Below are 23,957 nucleotides of genomic sequence, written 5' to 3'. Positions count from 1 at the left end.
CTCTCTGATTAACCTGAACCATGTGGGCTTTGTTGCAGAATATGATGATTCATCCAAGAATATGACAACTGCGACAATGGCAATATTTACAGTGAGACGGGTCTATATACAATATGGAATATAAATATAAGTGAGTGAATAGAATAGTAATGAGTGTGTATGCTCTGTATGTAGCCCTATGTATGTGTGTGTGTGTGTGTGTGTGTGTGTGTATAGGAGGGGCAGCATGTGGCGCTTGGTGGGCGCCCTGGAGAGGTCAGAGTTCACCGTCCTGATGGCCTGGGGAAAGAACCTCCGTCTCAGTCTCTCTGTTTGGGCAGCGTGGCTGCAGAGGCGTTTGCCTGACCGCAGCAGCTGGAACAGTCCGATGTTTGGGTGGTGAGGATCCTTCATGATCCTACAGGCTCTGGTTCTGCACCTCCTGGTGTCCAGGTCCTGCAGGGAGGGGAGTGTGGTTCCAGTAGTGCCGTCGACTGAACGCACTACTCTCTGCAGAGCCCTCCTATCTTACGCAGAGCAGTTGCGAAACCAGGCAGTGATGCTTCCTGTCAGGATGCTCTCTACAGTTCCAGAGAAGAAAGACTGAAGGAAACCCAATATGTCACAAAAACAAAGATTAGTAAAAAAAAAACATCATAAATTCCAAAAAAGTCCACCTGGAACCAATGCAAATACCCCTGGAACCAGCCGAGTAAACCCACTCAAGGTCTCCTGGACTCTCTTGAATGTCCCATCAGCTACCTCCCTCTATAGGCTGGCTGGAACTCCCTAAAGTGACTCTGGGAACTCTTTCAAACAATCCATGAAATCCTGCTGGTCTCCACTTTTAAAACCGCTTCCCCACTCCACTGATTTTCCAGCGCGTTACTTTCATAAGTCCGTGTTCTCTGCTGTGGTTTGGTAAACCCTGCAGGATTATTATAAAACAAGCGAGAGGAACTAAAACTGAACCCTCTGCTGCTGTGGGCTCACACACATTACAAAAGTTTGGACACTTTTTGGTGTTTTTTAATGATGAATTAAAAGACTCATCCCGAGTCCTTTACTTAGAAATCAGTCTACCGGCTGTCGTAGACAACCGAGAAAGTCTTGGAAGGTTTCAGTTTTTAAGTTACATTAAAATCTGTTCACACAATGGCAATACAAAGCAATTAATAATTAATAATTCTTCCATACAGTCCCTTTAAGGACAAGCTGCCCTACGTCCTGAGTCACAGGAGCTGATTCTGAGGAACGGCTTCCCTGGTTCCCTGACGCTCTCTGATGACATGGAATCTGTTTCAACATACGAAAGTTTCCTGTTTCCTCTTTTTATGTTGCCAAAAAAACTAAAAACAACAGCAGCTGCTTGTCAGAGTAGAGACGGAGTGAAGTCAGACTCGTGTCAGACGAGGATACGTTTGAGCTCCTTAGAGACCTTTGATCAGTATCCTTAGTCATTAACCCAGCTTTATATATATGAATACTATTCTATCCACACACTTAGTAACCTTAGAAATAAAGACTTCTGTCCTCTTTGTTTATTCTCTGTGAATAACCCACTCCTCCCGAGCTTCCTCATATATATTCACAGAGGCAGCACTGTTGATATAGGATGATGTTGTAGCTTCAGTGTGTGATCAGACTCCTCACTGAGGACGCGTGATTAAAGAGATACTAACATGTTTACCATGAGGTCGCTGTGCATTGACATAACTGGTGTGTTGTCTCCTTGGAGACCAACCCAAAGCGCAGGATGTGTGCTCAGGTGACCAGAGTCTGAACAGTATCGGGGACAGTGTTGTGGTGTCGTGCACCAAAACAACCGCCGTGATCAAACAGTGCCATTGAAATCTCGGAGGAGGCCGAGACAAAGACGGCGGTGCTCTGTTTGCTCTGCTTTAACGTATTAGTCCTGTGCTGTATGGTGTTTATAGTATTTTGACTCCTGGGATCCAGGCAACATACTGTCACTCTGTGAGATAAGGTTCTGCTAGGAAACATGACAAACACTCTCTATTATGTCTTCAATCACAAGACAGCGTGGGGATTTCCAATGTCACTTCCTTAAAGTTTCAGTAGGCAGAATATGTTTGGCATCATTGGGCAAAGATTTTCATAATAGCCTTTCAGTATTCAAGTGTTCTGAGAGAAAACTAGACTTCTGCTCCTCCTCATGGCTCTGTTTACAGGCTTTAGCACATCTAACCCGTGACGGGAGACTTTGACCAATCACAGGTCATCTCAGAGAGAGAGAGCGTTCCTATTGGCTGAGCTCCGGTCATGTGACCGGAACTTGGCGTTCCTTCAACAGATTTTACAAAACGTTCTCATTTTACAGCTAAACCGTGCACTACAAGATGATTCTGAGAACATCTGAGGAGAGAAATAGACATTAACGTAACAGAATATTGATTCATATTTGATCAGCGCTGCCTAGTTTCACCGTTTGGTCGGAGTTCAGAGTGATTGACAGCTGCTCAGAGACGGCAGACTCCAGATCAGCTCTGACTGCTTGTTTTCCTCCGGTCTGGGAAATCTTGCAGATGCCGTTAGGAGCACCGGAGGACACCAGAGGACACCGGAGGACAGCGGAGGATACAGAGACACATGATATTTTTTCCAGATTACCCTTCTCATGATGTACTGTCAGGATATAGTGACCGTTTTATAAAAATAACTTTAATAATCACATTTGCTCCTTTTCAACCCACTGCTACTTTAACGAAACTCGTTCTGATGATGTGAATGAAGAACTGTATTTCCAGCTTTTACTGTGACGTCAGCTTTCCAAGACATGTCCTTGTGGGTTACATGCGTTAAAACGGGTTCAGCTTCCATATGGAGCATCTATTTCAGAATCAGAACCAGAATCAGAATGGTGTTTATTGCCAGGTGTAAGAGATATACACTAGGAATTTGCTTTGGTTATGTTGGTGCAAGTCAAACAGTATAATAACAAAAGAATAGATAAAAACATTAGAATAAAATAATAATAAAAAAATTTTAAAAATTGAAATTCTACCAATATATACAATATACAAAATAAGTTATAAACAAAAATAATAATAATAATAATAATTGAATAATAATTATAATAATAATAATTATATAATAATAATAATAATAATTGTTATTATTATTATTATTATAATTATTATAATTATATAATAATAATTATAATAATAATAATTATAATAATAATAATAATAATAATAATAATAAATAAAGATAAAAAAATAGAATAAAAAAATGCAATAATAATTTGTGATATAGGGTTGTCTTGTGGGTTGTCTTTGAATTGGACCAATAATCAATAGCCTATTGGAAACTTGACCTCTTAAATTCTGGATTTCCACCACCTTACATTTGTTTATGTTCCTTTGAACTTGGAAAAAAAACTCCAAAGAACTTGGAGCCGATTCTAGCTGACATTCACACCTCTACGGGCAATTAGAGTCAACAATGAACCTAACCTGTCTTTGGACTGTGGGAGGAAACCGGAGAACCCGGAGAAAACCCACGCTAACAACTGCAGGGTGCAGCCCAATACTAATATACTCATATACTCATATACTAAATCTAGAGTCACTCTAACCTGGCATTGTGCCTCCTCTATTTGCTTTTAGATTGCACCTCAGCAAAATGACCCAGATATTCTTGGGTGGGAAAGAACAATACAATACAACTGACCGCAAAACTGAATAAAGGAGGAAGTGAAAAGGGAAGGGGAACTGACTGATAAAAGAAGTTCACAGGGACTTCCCTGACAGAGAGGTGTCTGGTAGTACAGTATATATATATGGACAAGAAGAAAGTAGTTCTCTCTGCCAATCAGGAACAAAGGAACAGAGCAGTGACTGATGAATGAGCTGTTATTCTCTAGCTCACCGAATATGACGTCTTATTACAGTTAGCATTTTGGGATTGTTGTGGAGCAATGCACTTGTAGAAGTGAAAGAATTAAAGCTACACAGGAGGCGAACATGCTCTCCCAAGAACATATTTGGAGGAACTTTTAGGAAGAAATAGTTCTTCAGGGACCTTTTTAGGGTGAAAGAAGAACAGATCCACAGAAAATAACTGAACCATAGAGCTCTATTAACATCCGGAAGATATTAAAGGAGACATATCGTGCCCATTTCCAGGATCATACATATATTTTTGGGGTTTCTACTACAACATGTTTACATGCACATTATTTTTCTCATCCTGTCTGTCTGTCTCTGTCTCTCTCTGAAACGCTCCATTTAAGCACCTGTCTCATATGCATACTTCATACTGGTAAATCTTTGCACATTTCTTGGAAATGTTTCACATTTCTGCACAAAACTACCACTTCTAAAAACTGCACAGCGCTTTTATTATAATTCAGATATATTATAACCTCTCGTTGACAATGTTGACAAATCCTTTGAGATTTTGATTACATTTTTTATTATTTTTATTCATATATTTTATTATTTTATTTAATTAATAATAATTACAATAAATAAGATAAGATATTCCTTTATTAGTCCCGCAGTGGGGAGATGTGCAGTGTACAGCAGCAAAGGGGATAGTGCAAAAAACAAGATGCATCAACTAACACAGTAAAAAAAGGGCTTAACAAAGTTGAACAAAATATGAACCATTTAAATAGAAGGAAGTATAAAAATAGGAGCAGTATATACTATATTGACAATAAAAAGACTATTAACAAAATTGCACAAGTGGAAAATGATATTGCACAATACAAATACAAAATACAATAAATATTATATATATATATGTATATATATATATATTATATTTATTGTATACATATAATATATGTCAGTTGGTGCCCCTTAGTGGACAAGCACCACCCGACCCGAGGAGGTGTTCGGTAATCTCCGGCTTCTTCCGTCCATAATACGGAAGAAGCCGAGCGGTAGCGGAGCTGTCCGGAACATCCGGCTGAGAGCTAGTCAACATAAACAGCGATGGCGGAGGCAGCAGAGGCAGCAGCAGCAGCAGCGGGTCAGAGCTCCACGGAGGGACAACCAGGGACACCAGGGACAGCAGGCTGGACAAAACACGTCTCCTGCAGGTAGGACAACACCGGGGACAGGTACACTACACTAGAGACACATGTCCTCTGACGGTTCACACCGAAACAACGACGAGACGAGACGGAGACAGGAGACACTACAGAGACGACTAGCAGCTAGCAGCTAGCATGCTAACAGCTGTGTTGTTGTGTTCTCAGAGCAGACTGACTGCAGGCTGCTGCTGCTGCTGCTGCTGCTGCTGGGGGTTAGACACATGTTACACTGGACGAGCATTAATGTCACACTGATAACAACTCTTATACAACATGACATGACTAACTGACAACTAAACAAGCCAGTTTAAATCAACACAAGTTACATATGATGTTCTCTGTTGTTGTTGTTGTTGTGGTCTCAGCAGGCTGCAGACTGTTGTGGTTGGTTGGTTGGTTTGTTAGCTTTTGCATAGCAGCAGCTCTTCTTCCTGCAGGGTCCACACAGTTAACATGGTGACAATATAAAAATACACATTTAATACATTTAATACAAAAAAATACACATTTAATACAAAAATATACATTTCATACAAAAAAACACATTTAATACAAAAACACACATTTAATACAAATATACACATTTAATACAAACACACACATTTAATACAAAAACACACATTTAATACAAATATACACATTTAATACAAACACACACATTTAATACAAACACACACATTTAATACAAAAACACACATTTAATACAAAAACACACATTTAATATAAATATACACATTTAATACAAACACACACATTTAATACAAAAACACACATTTAATACAAAAACACACATTTAATACAAACACACACATTTAATACAAAAAAACACATTTAATACAAAAACACACATTTAATACATTTAATACAAAAAATACACATTTAATACAAAAATATACATTTCATACAAAAAAACACATTTAATACAAAAACACACATTTAATACAAATATACACATTTAATACAAAAACACACATTTAATATAAATATACACATTTAATACAAACACACACATTTAATACAAAAACACACATTTAATACAAAAACACACATTTAATACAAACACACACATTTAATACAAAAAAACACATTTAATACAAAAACACACATTTAATACATTTAATACAAAAAATACACATTTAATACAAAAATATACATTTCATACAAAAAAACACATATAATACAAAAACACACATTTAATACAAATATACACATTTAATACAAACACACACATTTAATACAAAAACACACATTTAATATAAATATACACATTTAATACAAACACACACATTTAATACAAAAACACACATTTAATACAAAAATACACATTTAATACAAAAACACACATTTAATACAAACACACACATTTAATACAAAAATACACATTTAATACAAAAATACACATTTAATACATAAATACACATTTAATACAAACACACATTTAATACAAATATACACATTTAATACAAATATACACATTTAATACAAACACACATTTAATACAAAAATACACATTTAATACAAAAATACACATTTAATACATAAATACACATTTAATACAAACACACATTTAATATAAATATACACATTTAATACAAACACACACATTTAATACAAAAACACACATTTAATACAAAAACACACATTTAATACAAAAATACACATTTAATACAAAAATACACATTTAATACATAAATACACATTTAATACATGAATACACATTTAATACAAACATACACATTTAATACAAAAACACACATTTAATACAAACACACACATTTAATACAAAAAAACACATTTAATACAAAAACACACATTTAATACATTTAATACAAAAAATACACATTTAATACAAAAATATACATTTCATACAAAAAAACACATATAATACAAAAACACACATTTAATACAAATATACACATTTAATACAAACACACACATTTAATACAAAAACACACATTTAATATAAATATACACATTTAATACAAACACACACATTTAATACAAAAACACACATTTAATACAAAAATACACATTTAATACAAAAACACACATTTAATACAAACACACACATTTAATACAAAAATACACATTTAATACAAAAATACACATTTAATACATAAATACACATTTAATACAAACACACATTTAATACAAATATACACATTTAATACAAATATACACATTTAATACAAAAACACATATTTAATACAAAAACACACATTTAAAACAAAAACACACATTTAATACATAAATACACATTTAATACAAAAATACACATTTAATACAAAAATACACATTTAATACATAAATACACATTTAATACATGAATACACATTTAATACAAACATACACATTTAATACATAAATACACATTTAATACAAATTCACACTACTCATCATACACTAACATAACACATAATAATAGTATTTTTAATATCTTTTAATCATTAATTTGTATTTAATCGTCTTGTATTGTAATGTATTATATGTAATGTATTGTTGTTGTTTTTTTAATCTGGACCTTGAGCCTGCAATAAAGTTTTAATTAATAGACTATTTCTGTTAACATTTTAACAACCAACTGTGTGTCAATGTCGTCTTTCACTTTCATATGCGACCTTACTGGAACTGTCTATTAACTAACTTCTTATTTTTGTATTTTCAGATATTTCATGCACGGTCTTTGCAAAGAAGGAGAGAACTGTCGATATTCTCACGATCTGACCAACAGCCAACCTGCAGCCATGATTTGCAAGTTCTTCCAGAAGGGAAACTGTGTGTTTGGGGACCGGTGCAGGTAAAAAACAAACTACAAATACAACAAATGTGGATGCAATTAAAAAGGCTTGGTGGTTCATGTTAGCACTCATCTGCCACAGCCCCCCAAAACAAGTGTTCCCAGTGGTCAGTTGAGCTGCATCACAACTTCCTTTCTATAACTGGCCTCGCTCTCTAAAGCCAAATGACAGCACAGCAACTTAGCTGGCAGAGCTTCTGAGTGTGCTGCTCCTCAAAGAGGGAATCGGACACCTGAGACTGCTGCTTTATCATGTCAACATGTTGTTGTTGCTGCTCTGTGTCGGCTGTGGCAGATCCAGTTCAAGGAGGAACTATAGACTCGCTCCTCTGTGGCGTTGCAGCGTCGCTCTGCAGGACGAAATTGTGCATTATAAAATTTTGAGTTTTGTCTTGAGTGTTTGTGGAGCTAGAGTATGTTCAACATACATCATAGGTCTTTGTTGAGATGAAAAGGACAACAATCCTAGCTCATACACGGGCAGTCAGCTGGATATATTTAGGAATATTCTTTTGGGCAAATTTATTGTTGTGTTTTTTTAGATATACATAAGTCTGGTCTGCATCTGAATATTATGAAAGGAAGTGTTTTATATCTTAAAGGACCGTACCGCCGGGCTGCAACTAATTTTTGTTATCGATTAATCTGCAAATATTTGTCATCATTAATTGTTTTGTTTATAAAATGTCAGAAAATAGTGAATATTTGCCTTATTTTCACAGTCCAAAACTCAACATTTGAGAGATTGGAACCAGTGATTTTTTGCGTAAAGAGATGGCTTATCCATCTAACTAATTATCAAAACAAGTGCCTATTAATTATTATTATTATTATTATTATTGATTTGCTAATTGATCGTTTCAGCTCTACATTACTTATCGCTGACCATTTTCACAGCATGTTGTATTTTGTTATGAAAAATTAAGTTGTAAAGACATTAAACTTGTACATTGAAATAAATAAAAATATGTCACACACATGAAGTTGGCTGCGGATTATTTAAATGCAATTTGGATATTAGCCACGGGATTTCCCCACTATCACATTTATTTCCGCATTCAAAAACATTTTTTAAAATCCATATATAATAAGCAAAACATTGAAATTTGTAATCATCAAAGAGCTTCATGTTTTCATCGGACAGCATTTCATTAATAGTTAAAAATGGTCCACATTTAGTTTCTTAACTTTCCCATATATGCAAGCTGATTTTCATACGGGACTGACATCGATGTCAACCAGTTCCTTCCTGAAAAGACATGGTGAGCTGTATTTATTTGTAGTAAATGGGCTCAAACATGCAGTGGTTATGGTCCTTTGAGGAGCGGATTAGGCTCCCAGTCTATTGCCAAGCTTGAATGTACCCAGACGGCAGCAGCCAGCTTGTTCAGACAGTGTCTGCTCCGTGTCTGGCTTCAGGAGCATCCCCATAGTTACAGAGGCACTCGGACGACCAGCCCAGCAGCAGGGGCGCACTAGTTACCCACATACTTGATCATTTTTACTTGAATAGTCTGCCTATAGGAAGCCTTTGGTTGTGTATATGCAGCACTGAGCTGCTGCTGTCTGTTGTTGTGTTGATAAGTCACATTCCTCCATCCTTGTGATGGAGCTGCAGCGAGGAGGGTGTCCTCATTATATCGGTGGGGCCGTGCACCCCGTGTTAAGAGTCCAGAGAAAGGCTCTCACTGTGGGGGTTTATTATGGTTGAATTCCCTGGGCTCTTGTCTATTGTGATAGGCTCTGTCTCGCTCTCTCACTCTGTGTCTGTGTCTCTCTCTCTCCTGCAGCCCCCAGGGCCAGACAAAGTGCACTGCAGCCTGCATGGCAATTGCATAACACTCTCTGTTTCCCTCCTCCCTCCTGTGCTGTTGCTGGGTTCCTCAGGTTCATTCTGCTGCAGCGCCCTCCTCTCTCATCTCATTTATTTATGCAGAGCTCCAGCGGCCCTCCTCCTCCTCCTCCTCCTCCCAGTGGCTCTCTCTGGGAACAGACTGGTTAACTGTGTGTTCTGGTGGAGCTCAGCATCATGGATGGAGGAGGCTGGAGGAGAGATTGGCCAGGTGTTCCTTTTGTATGACTGTGTGTGCACAGGCTGTCATGGCCTGTTAGTCATGCTGTATTGTAGCTATGGAGTTGACTTGTTTTCTACTCTGACAGACAGTTCCATGAGGATCTATTAGCGCCATTTATCATGATATAATTGTGATTTTGAGTCACTTCATCAGTTGCATTTAAGCACTCTTTAATTCTCCTGTGTGATAAAGTAAAGAGGTCATAAAACATAAACATATATCTACCCTGTGTGATGGAAATGGAAGAGCACCTCACTTTTACTTTTTGTACAGATCACAGAGGTAATATTTCAAAATTGATAGATGAACTGCTTTTAGCTAGAGGATCAGATGGAGAAGGCTTCTGTGCAACAGAGATCTTGGACCATCCAGAACCCTACTGGACCCCTCCCAACCCCCCCCCATCCTCAACCTCCTGTTAACGCTGGCACGTATCTGCTGTGTGCTCACATGCAACATGGCAGCTTGTCATTTGACTTGATAGTCGTCGCGGTATGTAATGGCTTGTCAGCAAAGCATTCACTGCCCCCTCATATTGGCCTGTTGTCATGTTACTCACAGAATTAACTCAATTGATGATGTAATGTGTGACGTTTGTCATTTTAACTGTGGAAAGCGACGGTCAGGCTGATCTTGGCTAATATAGAAAGAGGAGAGATGAAAGAACAGATTTGTTAGCGTCTGTCTGTGCTCAGTGAATCTGTGTTTCAGGATGCGACCAATAATAATTTTGACATTTGCACACGTCTAGTTTTCACTCTCATACGCAAACAAGATGCTCACACATGCTCAGCAGACAATGTGTTATCATACAGTGTGACACTTCAGTAACATGGGAACTAAAAGGAAAGCATGTTTACATATCTCAAAGTAAAGTATAGAAAAAGGTATTGTTTTGGTGTCTGTACTGAAACTCTGGTAACCTCCGGTAGACTTCCCTTTTAATATCTCCCGAGTGTTTCCGACCGTTGTGGACAATGTTGTCAAAGAGCAGAATTGGATCTAATATTTGCATGAATTTGATTATGTACCTTGTAGAGTTGGGTTGATTTACTGTTCCCTTTGTTAACACCTTATTTTGAAAAGCAGACGTAGTCCCATGTGTCTACTTCCTGTAACTTCTCCAAGGTGGTCTCTAGCTCTCCCGTCAGCTCCGTTCTCTTTATCCATCCATGGTCAGCTCCATCGGGGCCGTTTCAATGCAGAGAACATTAATGTCAGTATCTGGGTGCTCTACAGTCGTAGCGTCGGCCGGTTTGACATCACAGTGATGCGAGTGGCGGCTGGCCTGACCGCACGTTACCCCAATATGATAACGTTTTCTGTCCGTGACAGAGTTAGCATGCAGTTTTAACCGTGGCTTTTCCTGCGATGTGCATGTAGTGTTTACCACTATGGATTTAATATGTGAGGGTTCAAGTCGTATCCACGCGGATCCTCCGCTGTTTTTGTACTTCCTCGTTTCCTCGAGTCCTGTGAGAGTTTTTGCCAGTTTTCACAATTTGCGGGTTACCTTCCAGACACAACCGTAGCAAGTGCATATTACCATCTTCATGGTATCCCAGCTGCTGGGCCATCTCGAGCCATATATTGTCCTTTGTTTGGTTGTTGAGGTCGTAGTAGTAATAGTAGTGTTTGTTGTGCATTATTGGGTGTTGAGAAGGGGACGACCCGTTGATGTTCCAATACACCAATAGACCAACAAAAGCCCATTTGTCCGACAGTCCATTACCCCGAAAACAAACGGCCATTATTCCATAAAATAAAATGCACTCTCTCTGTGCACCACACAGAAGCACATGGCTAATTATTATGTATTATTATAAGGATTTCATTGTTCAAACATATATTTATTTACGCAGGTGGAAGTCCGCTGACATTGAGGTCAGTTCAAATATTTTGTTCCCAGTTTATAAATTTCTGTGCAAATTCTTCTGACGAATATCCGTGATTGTACTTTATCATTATATATATCAATATTGAGACATAACATACATACTGTACATAGGACTGTGGTAGAGGATTTTATCAGTATCATCCTCTGAGTGTTACTTCGACATTTTATTCTGGTAATGTTGTATCCTCAACGTGGTGAACAACAGCCGGTTAGATAGGTGGATTAAACATTTTCTGTGTTGTGTTCTTGTCTCTACAACATGACGAAACATCAATGTCTTGACCGTGGCCATTGAAGGACACTTTATCCTTCTCTCAGGTTGTCGTTCAGGTTTTTCAGGTCTGGAATCGCCTGCACAGCTAAAGACTACGGAGAGTAACCTACAACTAGAAACAGAGGAAATGCCACTTTACATTCCTTTTACATGCTTATTATTTACAGAAGAGGAAGGAGAACCAAGATATTATCTTCAAGCAGAAGCACGAACAGTTGGAGACATAGTGTCCCAGGTCTTTATCAAACTGAACATACTGAAGGTCATGCTCAGTATCTTGGAGTTGTCTTTGTCCTCTGTGTCTGTAAACTGTAGTCTCAACAGCACAAACATCACACAGGTGCAGCTGCTGTTTTGAATAGTTTTATCCTGACGACTGACGGTTTGAATCAGTTTTTACTGAAACACGGAACAGATCAGAGAGGCTGAAGACTGGAACAGACAGGTTTGAGTTTTAATCATCCATTCGTCAGCCGTTAAACTCAAGAAGCAACGTTTGTCACCGTTCATGTTGCTGCAATGTCAACAGGTTACGCACTAATTATGTCAAAGGAATTTGTAAATATAGCGGAGCTGGGTGCTTTTCCTCAGTCGGCAGTGATAAATCAGTGAAAGTCTGTCGTGGGATCTTCACAGTAACCTCGCTAACCGACTAAAACCACTCCACTGGTTCGTATCAGACCACGGTTTGCTCATGCAACGGAGCATTATTGTAATAGAGTGTGAGAGAACACATGTCATGGTACGTGTCCACAGCCTCCGTGCTTTCCACGCCCCCCATGCAATGCATTCTGGTAGCGTGGCGTCGCGATTCGCGAGACTAGGCGTCACGACGCCCGCTCCTCATTTGCATAAAGTTGAGGGCTCGTCTACTTTATGCAAATCACGGGCGTCCGACGTGACTCGCCGCCTCTCAAAACTCCCGAGGATCTTTTAAAATAAACGTTGTTGATCTAAAATAAAGACAGATTCATCAACATGGATTATTTCTCGCCTCAAATGTTTTCAGAAACACATTTCAGTGAACTATTTACGTGAAATAAGAGAAGAAAGTTTCCAAACGAGCCTCCAGACTGGTTCCGGTTTGAAAGCTGGGAGCAGCAGCCAACGGCAGGAAAGCGTTCGTCCAATCAGGAGCCGAGTGCCTTGTTTCTAGGGACAGCACACCAAGCGTCCAATGCTGGGAAGCGTCGCGTCCCCTCGCGATGAAAAACGCCCATGTGGACACGTACCGTTAGACTTGCTGCATCTCCACAATGAATATTGTCATTCATCATGAATTATCATGATGCCGTGGTAAATTGACCCTTCGCTATGTCCCGCCCCTTGAACACAAACTGGCCAATCCTAGCGTAGCAGCAGTCGGCATCGGCCAGCTTCGACCAGAGTCCGACAGCTATTATGCAACTCGTAGGCTACTACTCATGCAATCATTTCAGATTTTGGATTTTGGATTTGGAGCTAGTGATGGTTAAACGTTGTGTATTAGTGATACTCGTTACCTGGAGATGTTGGAAGGAGATATAACGTTACGTTTGTGAAACCTGTATACGCTTTCTACTGAAGGTATACTGAATATATATATATATATACACAAGCAGATTTTGCTTTGTAATAATTGTAACAGTGACTAAAGAACTACCGGCTTTACAGGAACAGTGTTGTTCCTTATTTCATTGTCTTGTGTCTCGATCGCCAGGTGATGATGGTTCACTTTAACACTGATCTGTACCTTCTATCTTTATCTGTTTAACCTGTCAGTCAGTTTGACCTCCTGATATATCCTCCAATATATATTGGAGATCCTTCTCTCTGAAATTGCTTTTTGTTTTTTCGAAAAATGAGCTAGATATTTATGCAGGGAGTGCAGTTAGTGACAGTGTGGCTCTGTGGTAGCTCTGACAGCTTTATGGCTTTGAGAGGGAGATCCCATTGTAAAGCACTAAATATGGTCACTGTCCTTGATCAACATGAAGGTCTGATGATCGTACACTTGTGTGGTAATGACTTACTTTGGACTTTAATGAGTTATTTGCTCTTATGAATCTTTTATTGATGGTAGAAGTTAGCTTCATGCAGCCTTGTAGATGTTCAGTGGGCTTACTACTAGTCTTACAGTCCTGGTCCCGTGTGCTTTCTCAGGTTTGAACACTGTAAACCTGCAAAAAACGAGGAGGCGCCGACCCCCCAGACGCTGCCGCTGCCCTCCGCCTCGCTGGCCGGCTCGTCAGACCCAGAATCCAGTGGGCCAATGCCTGGTTCAGGGGCGCAAGACTGGGTCAACGCTGCCGAGTTTGTTCCAGGACAGCCGTACTGTGGACGGGGTGAGTGACCGGCATCGATTAGATCACGTCTGAGACTGAACCCAACCCTGAATTCACAGTTTTATGATGGGAAGTGTCTTCAGATCAGATTCTCCTCACGTGCAGGGGAAAGAATTCGTAAGCGTGAAAAGTTTTCTCGTTAACGTGCCACAAAATAACCGTGAACCTATATCTACCTCTACGTACAGCTGAGCCGGTGAAGGGGGAGAGCTCCGTCCCTCTCATCGAGGAGTTTGACGGCGAGGCGTCGCAGGACAACAAAGAGCTGAGGAAGCAGCTCTGTCCGTACGCGGCCGTCGGAGAGTGTCGCTACGGGATCAACTGTGCCTATCTCCACGGCGACGTGTGCGACATGTGCGGCCTCCAGGTGCTCCACCCCACCGACAACGGCCAGCGCTCCGATCACACGAAGGTAACGGTTGTTGGAAGACATTGTGTTGCATTGGAGCAAAACGTAAGCCAGAACCAGAGCCGCCTCGGTGCAGCGGCCTCATTTAAAATGAATGACAGGGCTGCTCCTTCTGAAGCAGCGCTACTCAGGAAGTTAACATGTAGAGAACAGCGTGGTAGATGCTGCATGAAGAGTACCGTTGAATGGAACCTCTGGTCAAACAGAGAGAAAGGTTGTGGTGTGTTTGTTAACTCTTCCCTCTCCTAGGCGTGCATCGAGGCTCACGAGAAGGACATGGAGATTTCATTCGCCATCCAACGCAGCAAAGACATGATGTGCGGCGTGTGTATGGAGGTGGTGTTTGAGAAGGCCAACCCGAGCGAGCGCCGTTTCGGCATCCTCTCCAACTGCAGCCACTGCTACTGTCTAAAGTGCATTCGCAAGTGGAGGAGTGCCAAGCAGTTTGAGAGCAAAATCATCAAGTGAGTCATTTCTACATGGTAACGTAGGGTTTCATCACTCTGAGGCTAAATGATAAATGATTTTAAATCTGTAGTCTGTAGAACATCAAAAACTATCAAAATGGATTAATCTTCTGTCAATAAGCTGATCAAGATCCACAAATGGACTCATCATTTCAACACTGACGTCTGCAGTGGTTCGTTTATAAAGTGAACCTCGTTACATCGGATGTATTGAGCTGATCATATTTCAGTTTTCAAATTTAGCAATAGACAGGCTTTATAATGAAAACCATGAAGGACATTTTATTCCTGTTTCTGAAGCCAGTCTGTGCAGGACGTTCCAACAATAGTTGAAAGTTAAAAAGACGTTTATAAAAAGACGTTTAAAAAAAGACGTCGCAAAAAACTTTTGGACGTCTTTTGGACGTGTCTTTGCTCAGTGGGAAGGATCAATAAGATGTTTGTTCTGTGAAAGGATGCCCAGAACTAATCTCCAGGCCTGTGGTAGTATAGTAGCGTTTGTAAACCTATGAATGAATGAATGTTTGTTTGTAGCTGTAGGAAAAAAAAACTGTCTACATAGAATGTATGCACACATTGTATTGATCGGTTAACTAAAGACTTTAAGAGAAAAACAGCTTTTGTGAATATCTAAATACAGAAAGTTCCCACACTGAGTGAGACACTGAAGTTACACGGTTAGTTTTCTCTCTTCATGGTGTCTTCTTATTAAAATACTCTCAGATTTTTCTTTTTAACGTGCCATTTTCAAGCAGTTTTTTTTTTTTTTTTTAGCAAATTAAAAAAGTCGATAGACAACCGCTGGTTTTGAAATAAATTCTGAACATCATCTCAAAAGATGAACATTTTATTGACCCTTAAATTTGAGCCCAAACGTTTCCCCTCACATTGATTAAGAAAGCAGTTAATAGGAAATAGACAGAGTTTGGTTCTCAGGTTGTGTTCTTTTATTATCTTTACCAGTACTTGTTACCCGACTACTAAAATGTTCTGGACTCTCTTCACTACTTTATTTTTGTTTCTTCGCAGGTCTTGCCCAGAGTGTCGAATCACATCCAACTTTGTCATCCCCAGCGAGTACTGGGTGGAGGATAAGGACGACAAGCAGAAACTCATCCAGAAATACAAGGATGGCATGGGGTACGCAGATCCTGTCCTCACTAAACCAAACAAACTTAACTCTGTCTCACTGCTGCACTGAAGCCAGAGAAACGGGGACATGATCCACAAGGTTTAGCGTTCACTCTTACTGAAGCTCACTCTTCTTGTCAGTGAAGAATCAGCTGTTAAACGTCCGTTATTTTCTCTCCAGGACGGAGCGGACAGATTTTGAATAGAGAGCTTGTTGCGGGTGGATGTGATGAGAGTCATCACGGGAGTGGGATGGAGAATCTGCTGGAGTGGGTGGCGATGGTGGGCGGATGCTCCGGTGCAGAATTTAACTCAGAAAAACACACAACAGAAAATGTGGTGTTCATTTTACTGAGAAAATGTCCATCAGCCAAAGATCAGTCAGTGTTTGATGCTTCCGGTGTGACTTTGTGACTTTGTGTCTCTGAGACGATCTGAACCTGTGATTTTCTTCCCTGCAGGACTAAACCGTGTCGATACTTCGACGAGGGCCGCGGAACGTGTCCTTTTGGCTCAAATTGCTTCTACAAGCACGCCTTTCCTGACGGACGGCTGGAGGAAGCTCAACCTCAGCGAAGACAGACCGGATCCAACAGCAGGAATCGGGTAAGTCCTGTCATTTCACCAGCAAGTACTCCTAACAACACATCAGTGCTACTAAGATACAACACCTCCACTGCAGCACCCTCTGCTGGATCATGTGGAAAGTAGAAACATGCAGAGTTACCAGATAAATGAAAACGGTAACCCTGCAGTAAGTACTACTAAAGGCTTCTGTGTGCAGCATGTAGAGTCTCCGTGTTGGTGATAATACACCTGATGATAATATACACTCACTGGCCACTTTATTAGGTACACCTTGCTAGTACCGGGTGGTATCCACTTTATTAGGTACACCTTGCTAGTACCGGGTGGTCTTCTTCTGCTTCAAGGTTGGACGTGTTGTGCGTTCAGAGATGGTATTCTGCATACCTTGGTTGTAACGAGTGGTTATTTGAGTTACTGTTGCCTTTCTATCATCTCCAACCACTCTGCCCATTCTCCTCTGACCTCTGACATCAACAAGGCATTTCCGTCCACACAACCCCCGCTCACTGGATCTGTTCTCTTGTTGGGACCATTCTCTGTAAACCCTAGAGATGGTTGTGCGTGAAAATCCCAGTAGATCAGCAGTTTAATACTCAGACCAGCCCGTCTGGCACCAACAACCATGCCACGTTCAAAGTCACTTAAATCCCCTTTCTTCCCCATTCTGATGCTCGGTTTGAACTTCAGCAAGTCACTAGCGGGGAAGGTGCAACCTGTCAGGATTCCTTCAGTAGCAGCGAGCGAAGAGGGAAGGGCCCAGCGCCGAATCGCCGTCCGACAGGCGGAGTGGGGAAATGTGGTGTACGGAAGACCCGGTGTCCCTCGGGGGCCTGAGACCTTCTGATCGAGGCTCAGTCCTGGACGGTGTGAGGCCGGTAACGGCCCCCGCCGGGCTCATTTCCGGTTTGGAACTGCCGCGAGCTTTACAGCGCCTCCCGCCTGGACCTTGCTTGCCGGGGCTGTGGACAAAGTGCTTGCTTTTGTGGCCCTGGTAATCTCAAAGACATTCGTCTGCTAGATAGCGCCAGATCCTGCACACTGCACCTTTAAATCTAGACTACGAGATGATCAAAATGATGAGTTAGTAAAACAAATCTTTATGAGACACACAGAGGTTTGTCTTTCTAATGCCTAGTTCACACTACACTACTTCAGCCCTGATTCTCCACTCTCCCAGATCAGATAACAGATCGGCGTTGGCTCGGCGCTCGCTGTGAGCCCGGACTGTTATCGTTCCCAGAACACATATCAAAACAAAACTCTTTTTCCCTCCCAGAACTCGAGGCGAACACCGCTGTGGGACATCTTCGACGAGCGGGAAAGCACCGACTCTTTCGACAACGAGGACGAGGAGATGGTGACGTTTGAGCTGAGCGAGATGCTCCTCATGCTGCTCGCCGCGGGAACCGACGACGAGGTGACGGATTCAGAGGATGAATGGGACTTGTTTCACGAGGAGCTGGACGATTTCTATGAGATCTACCTATAGCAGCCCCCCCCACCAACCTCCCTCCCCACCCCCCCATGTATACTAGACACTAGAATGGACTGTCTTGTGCGAGTAATGGACAGTAGCTTTTCCCTCCCACCCCCCCTGTATTGTGGCAGTGCCTTTAAGCAGGCCATTAATAAATGAACTTATAAAAGATTAAAAAAAACAAAAACAAAAAAATAAAGAATCCAACAAGTCCGTGCGCTCGTGCTAAACATTTTCTAGACATCTATCCTCGTGGGTCTATCTTCGTGCGGTTCATGTTAAAAAGGAAAAACGACAAAAAGAACTCGATATAAGATTTAACAAAACTTTTTCTTCAAAATATTGCTAATAAACATTGTCAAGTTTATTTTGTGGGTTGTGGGTTTGACTTGTTTAATCATCTACCCAGGTGTTAACTTCTGAGACTCTGAGGATGCACTCGAACTTACTCGGCACCATTTACTGTAACCGTGACGTTACGGGCATGTTGTGAGATTTTACAGACGCTTTTTGAACTCTTTTTTTTTTTTTCTTTATTAAAGCTGCTGATATCCAATATATTGTGCTGATGTTTAATACATTAATCATGTTGTACTGAGAAGTATTTACTGTGTCGCCCCTTTTACTCAGAGTTCAAACGAGACAAATCAAATCAAACAGTGAAACTCTTTAAAGCGAGGCGACCTCGAGCCCCGATCCTGAATAACCGTCTTCGTTACTCCGACGTTTCAGTCGCTGAGCAGCTCTTAATATTTGATTATCAATCTACACTAATTATCGCCCACAGAGGAGCTGCTCAGTGCTGCCGCTGCTGGCTGGAAGCTCTACTACAGCTATACTACTGAACAAAATGGTACTCCCCTTCACGTATCTTTCAGCCGTCAGCGTCAGCGCTGAGCAGTCGCTGAGTTACACTTTATAAGCTGCTTATTGACTCAAGCGTCCGGGTCACAAAGACACCGACCCTCATATTGTGTGATTGGTCCTGGATCCGGGCTCGAGGTAGACCTGCTAAGTGACCCCCCCTACCTTCCTCTCATAAACACGCACCTGTTGAAGTAGTCTGGGAAACGTTCTGCCTTTTGAATGAATTTATTGTGCAATTAAAGTGAAATGTTACGTGAGGTTTTCCAGATATACTTTTGTTTTTTAGTTTTTTTTCTGTGATCCAACTGTCAAATCTTTCCCTCCTCTCCTCTCCACCATCCTGACCTGAATCTCAGCATCCAGGAACACCTGTGGTACCATTAGAAAGGGCAAGTCCTTCCTCAGAACCAGGCTAAAAAAAAAAAAAAAGAGTCAACACTTGAACCTCTGCAGCAGACTTTAACTTTAACAGAGCTGAGAGACTTTTTAATTTCCCACCACGCCACAACAACACCAGTGTGATGTGAAGTGTTTGTTCACTGCTCTCTGTCGCTCATCCACAGATACAGAACTGCTGATACAGCCGGTCTCAACCTGTTAAACTCCATCGGAATGCATATGTTTATACTGAAATGTGTGTTTTCTATGTTCCACAGCCATCCATCTTAACTTGAAATTAAAGTTTATTATCAATCTCTGTGCTGTCTGTTGTCTTGTCTGTTTGAGGCTCTGATAAACCCAGCTGGTACAGAACTACAGTTAGAGATACACTAATACAACTCTCCTGCTGGATCTACTGAAAAAACATGAAGGCAGCTTTTTCATCAGATAGATCAAGACTAGTCTGATAAACTACATTTTTTTCGTACGTAAAAATTTAATTTGCAAGCAAAATAAACTTATTTTTTACATTTCTTATCCCGCATTGCATATTCACTTCAGTTATTTTAATTAAATTTTATTATTTCATCATTTCTTTTTTATGTTCACATTTATTGTAAAATATTTAATGTTCATTTTTATTCATTATTTTTTTATGTAAAATTTAATTTAATATTTAATTTAATTTAAAAATGTATATATTTATTTTATTTAATTTAATTTCTTTTTAAATATTCAATATTGATTTTTATTTATTATTTTATATGTAATATTCAATTTTATTAAATTTAATATTTATTTTAATTAACCTGCATCTGGACACAACTTCAAGAAATTGGTGAAAATGTCTACAATGAACTATCGCAAGGGGATTTACAAACATTTCTGAAGATCGATAATAATAATAACAATAACAAAAACAAAAATGATAATAACAACAATAATAATAATAATGATAACAGGCTTGAACCTGTAATAAGTGTTATAATCAGCTGTAGTCCGGTCCATCAGACTCCATGTCTGTCTTTGCGCGTCTCTTTCCCTTTAAAAGCATCAGGAAGGAGAGGAAGAGGAGAGAAAGGGAGGGAGGAGGAAGGGAGGCGACCGCACAAATACAATCATCCATGAAAGTGGGAGCGACAATCTGAAGGCAGACTATCTCCGATCCTCAGCGACCTACTGCCCAGCAGACTCCCCCGTCTCCTCCTCCTCTCCTCCAGCCGGGCAACTCAGCAGGAGGCGGGACACGCAAAGCAGCAGCAGCAGCATCATCCCGGAGGAGAGCAGCAGCAGCATCCAGCCTCTGGTCTACCCGGCCTGCTGCAGCAGCATCCCGGAGGAGAGCAGCAGCAGCATCCAGCCTCTGGTCTACCCGGCCTGCTGCAGCATCATCCCGGAGGAGAGCAGCAGCAGCATCCAGCCTCTGGTACCCGCCTGCTGCAGCAGCATCCCGGAGGAGAGCTGCAGCATCACCCAGCCTCTGGTCTACACGGCCTGCAGCATCATCTCGGAGGAGAGCAGCAGCAGCAGCATCATCCCGGAGGAGAGCTGCAGCATCACCCAGCCTCTGGTCTACACGGCCTGCAGCATCATCTCGGAGGAGAGCAGCAGCAGCAGCATCATCCCGGAGGAGAGCTGCAGCATCACCCAGCCTCTGGTCTACACGGCCTGCAGCATCATCTCGGAGGAGAGCAGCAGCAGCAGCATCATCCCGGAGGAGAGCAGCAGCAGCATCCAGCCTCTGGTACCCGCCTGCTGCAGCAGCATCCCGGAGGAGAGCTGCAGCAGCATCACCCAGCCTCTGGTCTGCACGGCCTGCAGCATCATCCGGAGCCTCTGGTACCCGCCTGCAGCATCATCCCGGAGGAGAGCGGCTGCAGCATCCTCCATCCTCTGGTCCCCTCCTCTGCCTGCAGCAGCATCATGACGTCGGGTGAGTTGATGCAGAGCGCTCCGCTGCTGTCTCACCGCTCCAAGAGGAGCGTGCTGTACAAGTCGCTCTGCTTCCTGCTGCTCGTCTTCCAGGGCGGCGTGCTGGACTTTTACCTCATCAACTTCACCGACCTGTACTGGTGCTCGTGGATCGCCACGGACCTGGTGGTGATCTCCGGATGGGGCATCTTCTTCGCGAAGAACGCGCGCAGCAAGCGAGAGCGCGCGTGCGGCTTCCACCAGAAGAGCTCCATGTTCGGCTGCAACCTCGGAGAGTTCACCTACGCATACCTGGCCTGGCTCATCTACGTCATCGCATGCACGCCCAAAGTGGTGCTCATCCTGGAGACGTCCATCCTGGACCTGATCGAGCTGCAGGTGCCGTGCGGGGTCACCGGGTTCAAGGTCATCGTGCTGCTTTCTGCACCGCTGCTCTTCTGCCTCATCAACTCCATCATCGAGGACCTGAACGGAGCGACGCGGCACCGCTCCACCAGCTGCTTCCTGGGCACCTGCATGGACCTGCTGGACTCCTTCACGCTGGTGGAGATGCTGCTGAGGAGCGAGATCCCGGACCCGTACCTCAAGTACACCGTGATCTCGGTGCACTTCGTGGTTCTGTCCGTGCCGGTGATCTGGCTGTACGAGCTGAGCGCGTCGGAGATGCGCTGCCGCTGGCTGTGTGCGCGCTTCATCACCGGCCTGCTGGTCAACGCACCGCTGCTCGTGGTCAGGTGCTTCCAGGTCTACGTGTACAGGATGCAGGTGTCCGTGTTCATGTTCAAGAACATCTTCTTCTTGGCGTGTAGGCTGCTGGAGCTGGTGGAGCAGTGCGCGGCGGTGAGAGGCGTCCGGAGGCTGAACGGAGGCAGAGACCAGGCTCAGTTCTCCCACTGCGTCTCCGAGAACGACATGTGTCCGCATGGATACGTCAACACCCTGGCTGTCACTCAGTCCTAGAGGAGGAGGAGAAGGGAGTGCGTTTCAGACACATCTGGAAATGAGAAAATCCAAAAGTCTTAGTGCTTAATGATCCTGGATAAATGATGACCAGCTCAACAAACCTCCAGTAACGGTATTTAGGTAACAACAGATCAGTCATGTACAGTTATATTAACATCAATAAACACTGGAAGGAAAAACTAGTTCTACAGAAACACCCAGATCTCCTGTTATACCTGTACAGGTGAGAGGTCGAGGTGTCTCACACTGTCAGCTTTGTTTTAAATGTTTTCAACTCTTAGAAATCTGTATTTCTATGAAGTTCTTCTACTACTCACATCAGCTTTATACCCAGATCATCAGCTGTTTTAATGCTAATTTAAAGTAGCTGCAAGGCCCAATTAACCTGCAAATGGTAAACTGAGCCTCAAGCTTCTATTGAGTGTAGTTTCAGCCCTATATTACATTTTGACTTTGGGCTGACCAACACACAGGAGCCACCATGGGCCCTAACTATTTAGTGCTTATTGCCACAACAACTTTGCATTGAATCAGGTCTGATAATCCAGCTATGACCAGCTGTATTTAACCAATAACCACACTGTGGTGATGCAAAAGAAAGGACCTACAGATTCATTATTATTACAGATTATATAAACATGTTTTAAGCAGTTTGATTGTGTCTACAGGGTTCAGGTTGCTGCGTGATCAGAGAGACGACTATTCTCTCTCTTCTGACATTTTACATAACAGGAGAATGGATTTTTCTAATTGTTCTGGACGTGTCTGGAACGCATCGTCTGTACCAGCCTTATCCAGTATAACAGAACAACATACAGTTCTCCCCTCCTTATCAGACCCGTCTACAGGTGCTACAGTCAAACCAAACACCTGCAGTAGCCTACAACAACAAACACTGGACCGTGTGTTGAGCTGTGTGTGTTCAGCCCGAGACAGCAGCCGGACTTTGTGTCGTTTTGGGACGTAGAAGTGCAATTTGAAGAATCCTCTAAATGCTGTGTCCGGTGCTGAGAGTAGAGTAGAGGCGTGTGTTAGTTAATGCCATGCATAAAGGTCCAACAGTGCCATGACTAACAGGTTTTCTACAGCTGGGCCGACAGGAGGTTCTGTTGTTTTACTAATCCTCTCACTATACTGAGATCAGGAGTCCTAACAGATCACCGGCTACTGTTCACTCTGACATCCGACGTTTTAAAAAGTTCTCTGGGTCACCTGAAGGTTCCCGGCTCCTAATTTATCCACTCACCCAGATTACTCATTCATGGTTCTGCAGTAATTATTCGTTGCTCAGCAGACTCTGAAAAAGCTGCAGTCATCTTCAACTCACCTGT

General features: G+C 41.9%; 2 protein-coding genes across 2 annotated transcripts; both read left to right on the top strand.

The window, feature by feature from the left end:
* Positions 1–4,888: 4,888 nt before the first annotated feature.
* Positions 4,889–20,047, top strand: mkrn1 (makorin, ring finger protein, 1). The gene is made up of 8 exons (XM_074625615.1): positions 4,889–5,050; positions 7,710–7,841; positions 14,230–14,411; positions 14,600–14,823; positions 15,070–15,284; positions 16,317–16,427; positions 16,880–17,024; positions 18,283–20,047. The coding sequence occupies exons 1-8, from the start codon at positions 4,944–4,946 to the stop codon at positions 18,493–18,495; spliced, it is 1,329 nt and encodes a 442-aa protein (XP_074481716.1). The 5' UTR covers positions 4,889–4,943; the 3' UTR covers positions 18,496–20,047.
* Positions 18,968–22,665, top strand: tmem121b (transmembrane protein 121B). Its single transcript, XM_074626428.1, has 3 exons — positions 18,968–18,972; positions 21,058–21,388; positions 21,493–22,665. The coding sequence occupies exons 1-3, from the start codon at positions 18,968–18,970 to the stop codon at positions 22,621–22,623; spliced, it is 1,467 nt and encodes a 488-aa protein (XP_074482529.1). The 3' UTR covers positions 22,624–22,665.
* The last annotated feature ends 1,292 nt before the right edge of the window (positions 22,666–23,957 follow it).

This window comes from Sebastes fasciatus, chromosome 23 (assembly GCF_043250625.1).
Source record: "Sebastes fasciatus isolate fSebFas1 chromosome 23, fSebFas1.pri, whole genome shotgun sequence".
In the NCBI taxonomy this organism is placed as follows: Eukaryota; Metazoa; Chordata; class Actinopteri; order Perciformes; family Sebastidae; genus Sebastes; species Sebastes fasciatus.
The sequence above is the reverse complement of the archived record's forward strand: the minus strand, read 5'-3'. Positions and strand labels throughout refer to the sequence as shown.